Source organism: Grammomys surdaster, unplaced genomic scaffold, assembly GCF_004785775.1.
Source record: "Grammomys surdaster isolate TR1022 unplaced genomic scaffold, NIH_TR_1.0 126187, whole genome shotgun sequence".
Classification (NCBI taxonomy): Eukaryota; Metazoa; Chordata; class Mammalia; order Rodentia; family Muridae; genus Grammomys; species Grammomys surdaster.
Genome location: NW_021620993.1, coordinates 6,867,456 through 6,874,212, shown reverse-complemented (window position 1 = coordinate 6,874,212; position 6,757 = coordinate 6,867,456). Strand labels below are relative to the sequence as shown.

The following is a 6,757-nucleotide window of genomic DNA, read 5'->3' as shown; positions in this document are numbered from 1 at the left end:
AATATTTATTTATTTATTTATTTATTTATTTATTTATTTTATGTATGTGTATATGCTGTTGCTGTCTTCAGACACACCAGAAGAGAGCATTGGATCTCATTGCAGATGGTTGTGAGCCACCATGTGGTTACTGGGAATTGAACTCAGGACCTCTGGAAGAGCAATCAGTGCTCTTAACCGCTGAACCATCTCTTCATCCCCCTGGCTTTTAATTTCAATAAGAGGGGGAAAAATCCAAGCAGGAGGAAAAGGAAGGAAGAAAGGGAGGGAGGAAGAGAGGGAAGAGGGGGGGGGGGCTTAGGAGGTTACCGAGTTGGCTCAGCAGTTAGGAGTGCTTGTTGCTTTATAGAGGATTGAGGTTGCCACATGGTGGCTCACAAGCATCTGTACCTCAAGTTCCAGGGTGTCTGATACTCTTTTCTGACTTCTGTGGACACCAGGCATGAATATGACACATAAAATACATCTAGGCAAAACATTTGTAAAATTGAATAAGTAAACAAACCAGCATGCAAACAAACTGGGCTCAGCCCTGGGAGAGAGGAAGGAGGATTGGAAGTTCAGGACCATCCTCTGCTACAAGCAAGTGTAAGGCCAGCATGGAGTACAAGAGACCCTGCCTTGAAATAACAAAAACTAGATGCAGAGGCATGTCACTATTTAATTTTCTGTTTCCTAAGTGGGTACTGGTGTGGAATATATTTTTATGCACTTGTTTGCCTTCTGTATATGGTGTTAAAGGGCCCATTCAAATATTTTGTCCATTTATTTATTGGGTTGTTAATTTTCTTCCTCTTGAGTGTTGAGAGAGATCTCTGTATTCCAGATGCAAGTTCTTTTTCCAGACTATGTGATTTTTCAAGTGCTTTCTCTTATGTCACTGCTTATTTTTTTTCTAAAGATTCACAAGAATTTATAAGTATTTGTTATAGTTGAGAGAGATTCAAGTGACACAGAAGTATGTGGAGTAAAAGGTTCAAATTCTGGGGCTGGAGAGAGGCTCAGCAGTTAAAGTCTGTGGTGCTCTTGCAGAAGATCTGGGTTCCATTCCTTGTTCGCACATGGCAGCTCACAGATGTCTGTGAGGATCTGGTGTCCTCTTCTAGCTTCCATGTGCTTCGGGCACACACAGGATACACATACATGCAACCAGGTACTCATACACATAAAAACAAATAATCTTAAAACAAAACAACCAAAGGAGTAAGTTTTCACTTACCTCCTCCCTTATGCTTCTGTATGGAGACAGCTAATGTTGGTTATTTTTTGAGGCTTTTTCCAGTTCCTTTTTGTAGTCTGCTTTTTATTAAATATTTTTGTTTTCACCGGGCAGTGGTGGCGCATGCCATTGATCCCAGCACTTGGGAGGCAGAGGCAGGCGGATTTCTGAGTTTGAGAGTTCGAGGCTAGCCTGGTCTACAGAGTGAGTTCCAGGACAGCAAGGGCTACACAGAGAAACCCTGTCTCAAAAAACCAAACCGAAAAAAAAAAATGTTTTCTAAGTGATGTTTAGTTGTATGTGTTTTTTAAATTAGCGCTGTCATTTCATATTAAAGTTTCATTTTAAATCTTTTTTAGACTTAGGTAGAATCTTTGTCTGTTAAGTGTAGTAAATGTTGATGTCTTGTGTTCTATTCTTAAAAGCTATGATTTGGAAAAGAGTTATAGAAGTTAAGGTTAAACAGATATACAAAATGTAATTAGGTTATTTTATGTTTGCTAAAAATTAATTGGTTGAAATGACTTTAAATGTGTCAGTTTTCTCAAAATAAGTAGCTGTTTGCTTTGCCAAAAAAAGCTTAACAGACAACAAGAATGGTATTGATAACATTGAAGTTCTGGTTCATTCTCAAATTTTAAGTTGTTCTTATTTTTCTTGGGTTGGTTCATTTGGGCTGTTTGAAATACCCAGTTCAGAATTGGCATTTGGTTTGTGTTTGTATTTTTAGCTTTATTTTTGAGCTTTTCTAACCACAACTATAAGAACTTTTTTGTAGAGTAACTTTTGATTCAGACAAGCCGCTTTTTCTTTCTCTAGGTATGAATCTTAGGACCCAGAATAAGGACTCTCTAGAGGACGGTGTTCCTACCTCTCCAGAGCCAAGTAAGGGGCTGCCAGACTAGAGGAGGGCAGGTGATGGGGTCTGCGGGGTGGTGAGGGCATGAGCAAGCCCTGAGGACGACAACAGTCCAGGAAGCCACATACTGTGTGATAGGAAGCTGATGTGTGGGGGATTCTTGGGTCTGATGCCAGGTGAGAGAAGTGTGGCTGAATGACCTGCCCAGAGTGTGTAACTCAGGACACACAGAAGGAGGAGATTTCCCAAGAGGACCCTCTTGCCTGGCAGAAGCTAATCTTAGTTCTTAGCCCTAATACTGGCTCTGGAATAAAAATGAGCAAGAAATAATGGGCTGATACTAGAGTCCTTCACATACTCTTATGGTAGAAAATACTTGGCTAGTTAATGTCTGTTTAGATCACATTTGTCTATTTAAATAGCTGAACAGTTACAGAGCACCTTTACTAGAATACAGAAACCATTCTACCACTGCAAACACTTTATTCTGTGTGGCTATGCATGTGTAGCACTGAGTCTTTTTGTCTCCATTGATGATTAATTAACTTAATCCTCTTATAAATTTTCATGTCCCCATTACTCATTTTTTAAGTCAAAAAGTTTATTTTACGTATTTGTGTGATGGCACACATATGCTATAGCATATGTGCATGGAGGCTCGAGGACAAGCATGGGAATCGGCTCTCTCCTTCTCCTGGGTGGATCCGGGGATCAATCTCAGGTCATCAGCCTCAGTGGCAAGTGCCCTACCTATTGAGCCATCATCCCAGCCCCAAAAGTTGTTCGTTCTTTCCCTCTCTCCCTCTCTTTCTTTCTTATAAGTTTTTTTTTAAGATTTATTTATACTATGTATATGAGTATTCAGATACACCAGAAGAGGACATCACAACCATTAATTATAGGTGATTGTGAGCCACCGTGTGGTTGCTGGGAATTGAACTCAGGACCTCTGGAAGAGCAGTCAGTGTTCTTAACCACCGAGCAGTATGCAGTGTGTAACTATCCCGCTCAGGACTCAAAGGAGTGAGGGCTGTTGTTGTTGCTCTTATTTGTTTCCTTTTATAGATTTTTTTTTTTTAAAGTCTTCACTTAAAAGATCTTAAAGATAGAGTCAGTTTTACTTAGAGAGATAGCTACCTGTCTGTTTTTATCATTTAAATGAAACACTTGAGGGGGAAACATTTATTAAAATGTGGTTTAAAGCCCGGTGTGTAGTGCACATTGAACCCCAGCTTTCTGCAAGCTCCAGGAGAAGGATCACAAGTTCAAGGCTTACCTGGGATGCATAGCAAGTCTCTGAGAGAGGAGGAAGGAGGAGAGAGAGATTATTATGGTGCTGACTCTGGCAAGAGCTCACCAACTGCATCCCACAGTGATGAATGGCATCGTGATTAGAAAGAGTCAGACATCACATGCAGAAAATGGAAGCTAGAGCACAGAGTAGGTCAGGGACTATCAGAGCTGCCTCTAGGTTTCACTGTTAAAGTGTCCATATTTTTCATAGTTCAACAAGTACATGAGTCTAGTGGAACAAGCCACATAGTGTGGCCTTTGTGCTTTAACTCAGTGGTCTTGCACTCAAGCCAGACTTGGCCATTATCTGTATTATTTGTAGTATTCACAGTAGAGTGCATCGCTGGCATCTTGTGAGTAGAGTCCAGCATCTCTCAATGTCCAGCACAGCCTTCTATAACAGACTGATCTGGTCCAAAATGTTAGGAGTTAGTTACCAGTGTTGAAAACCTGCTTTATCTAGGGAGCAGATGTCAAACTCATGTCTCCAAAATCCCAGCCTTGTAACTGTCCCAGACATCCTCTTTTGGTTTTCCCTCCTATCCTTTTAAATCTATTACTTGTGGTTCTGAAAGTGTTCCTGTTTCTGCTGCTATTTGCTATTTTGCTCCCAATTAGGCTGAGCTTTCTTCCTTTCCTACCCAGACACTCTGCAGTTCTCTAAAGGAGAAGCTCTACCCTGAGCCTCTCTTCTGCCCTCAGAATGTTAATTTGCTTTGATATATAACCCTGCCTGCCCTGCAGTAACCTCACTGGCATTTCAGCTGTAGCTCATGATCAGCAGAAAATGAAAAATAGCGGCTATGAATCCCATTTGCATGATGGGATTGGATAAGCATGTGTTGCGTTATCTAACAAACTCTGTTTCTCTCTCTTTCTCCCTCCCCCATCCCCTTCCCTCTGCTCCCTCTCTATCCTGGCAATTTCTATCACCTTTTGTCATGAACTTCACCCCATCCTCTCCCTTCCTTCCATATCCCAAACCTGCCGTGGTGACCACATATACCCTTTCCCTGTTATGCGAGGCAGTTCTGACACTGTCTGCTCCCCCTGTAGTGCCAGGCTTCTGTTGCACAGTTGGAGTGGATTGGAAGTCTCTTACTACTCCTGCATGCCTTCCCCTCACCACTGACTACTTCCCGGACCGTCAGGGCCTGCAGAATGACTACACAGAGGGCTGCTATGATCTCCTCCCAGAAGCAGACATGGACAGGTCAGTGCCTGAGACAAAAGCAGTCAGCTTTGTTTTGTGAGGGTTATGGGTATATTGGAACACATGCATAGAAAGAAGAACACTGAACTTCTAAGCCTTTTATGTCCTCCTTTAGTAGTTGGGAAATTTGATGATGCAAGAACTGTTAGTTTCTCTCAAGTTTTGTTGACATCAACAGTTTGTCTTCCTGGATAACATTTGCTAATGTAGTTGTTTTGGGCACACTACATCTGATTATGTTTTCTAAGGTTATTCTTTCTGTCTTCTTTCTCTACCTTGTTGAACTGATCATTTCTCCTAAAGCTGATGTACAGGTTATGGATTTTATGAGCTGAAACAAGAGAAGAGGCGCAGTAACTATATCACTGCCCAAGGTCAAGCATGCCCACATGCTCACTCATTTCTTTTCCAGGAGAGATGAGGAGGGTGTTCAGATGACAGCTCAGCAAGTGTTTGAAGAGTTCATTTGCCAGCGTCTCATGCAGGGTTACCAAATCATAGTACAGCCAAAAGCACAGAAACCCAACGCCACAGTTCCACCCCCACTGAGCAGTAGCCCACTCTATAGCAGAGGTAAGTGATTCTCCTTAAAATTATATTTCTTCCTTTCTACTAAATCCTGAGAATAGGTTTCTTTTGTTAGGTTATTGTCTTAGTTGATGTGATGAAACACTATGACCAAAGCAAGTTGGGGAGGAAAGGGTTTATTTGGCTTAAACACATCACTGTTTATCACTGAAGGATGTCAGGACAGGAATTCACACAGGGCAGGAGGAACTTGAAGACAAGACCTGGTCCAGAGGCCATGGAGGAGTACTGCTTACTGGCTTGCTCCCACATCACTGTTTATCACTGAAGGATGTCAGGACAGGAATTCACACAGGGCAGGAGGAACTTGAAGACAAGACCTGGTCCAGAGGCCATGGAGGAGTACTGCTTACTGGCTTGCTCCCAATGGCTTGCTCAGCCTGCTTTCTATTAGAACCCAGGACCAGTAGCCCAAGGATAGCACACCTACAATGGGCTGGTCCTTCCCCACCAATCACTAAGTAAGAAACTGGTTGATAGGCTTGCCTACAGCCAGATCTTATGGAGACATTTTCTCACTGAGACTCCCTTCTGTCTGATGGCTATGACTTGTGTCAAGTTGACATAAAAAAACAACTGGCACTTCAGCCCTTTTGAGAGTGGTCCTGGATTCCATGACTAGCACCCAAACACAAAAAAAGAACAGTGGTAAAGAAAATCACTTCAATCAGGTTTGGTGGCCCAAACATGCTGAGTTATAGGTTAGCCTTCACTACAAAGTAATACCCTATTTTGAAACAAAAACACAAAAGACCCTACTCTTGGAGCTGGAGAGATGGCTCAGTGATTAAGGGCACTGGCTGCTTTGCAGAGAGCCCTGGTCTTTGGTACCTAACTCTCACCTGGTGGCTTACTCCCAATGGTACACATACTGTTAAGCTCAGTGAAGGAGAGTAAAACCATTACCCAAATTCTTTGTTGAAGTTAAGTAAACTTTATTTCCTGTCAGACTGGGCTATCTTCCTAAAGCAGGATTTTGGAAAAATAGTACCAAACATAAGAGGAGGTGGGGTTTATATAGCCAAAAAAACCACCCAACCCCCCCAAAAAACACTGTAAGAACAGGGAGTTTTCAAGGGTTTAGGGATTTCCAGAGGAATTTTGGTTATGTAGGAACTTGGCTAAACATTTCAAAACTATTTGGAAGAACATCTTGTCTTATCAGAGTACATTCAAGGTGTGAGTCAAACTTCAAAGGGGGAGGAGCATGTCAAATCCCAGAAACTGGTTAAAGTGTCATCAACTTGAATTTTGCAGCAAACAGAAATGAACTTGTTCTGACCTCATGACAGAATGGCTTCCGTCCTTAAGATGGATTAGGCTGATCCATCAATACATTCAGGCAAACACTGATACTAATAAAAGATAGATTTTTTTTTCTTTAAAAAAAAAAACCTTCTTCTTTTTGAGACAGAGTTTCTCTGTGGAGCCCTGGAACTCTAGACCAGAATGTTTTCAGACTTACAGGATTCTGCCTGGTTTTGCCTCCCGAGTACCATGATTAAAGGTGCCCACCTTTAAAGGTGGTCAACTCTATTCTTATTAATCTCCCTCTCCCTCCCTCTCTTCCTCTCCATTTTCCTCC

General features: G+C 41.9%; 1 protein-coding gene across 7 annotated transcripts in view; it reads left to right on the top strand.

Moving 5' to 3' along the window:
• Depdc5 (DEP domain containing 5) overlaps positions 1–6,757 on the top strand; it is a 125,080-nt gene that overhangs the window by 66,962 nt on the left and 51,361 nt on the right. For 5 of the 7 annotated variants that reach the window (XM_028758279.1, XM_028758282.1, XM_028758281.1 and 2 more), the window contains 3 exons: positions 2,039–2,104; positions 4,401–4,584; positions 4,997–5,157. In XM_028758279.1, the coding sequence (XP_028614112.1) occupies positions 2,039–2,104; positions 4,401–4,584; positions 4,997–5,157 (411 nt within the window). The remainder of the gene's footprint in view (positions 1–2,038; positions 2,105–4,400; positions 4,585–4,996; positions 5,158–6,757) is intronic. The other 2 variants (XM_028758283.1, XM_028758284.1) reach the window with 2 other exon arrangements.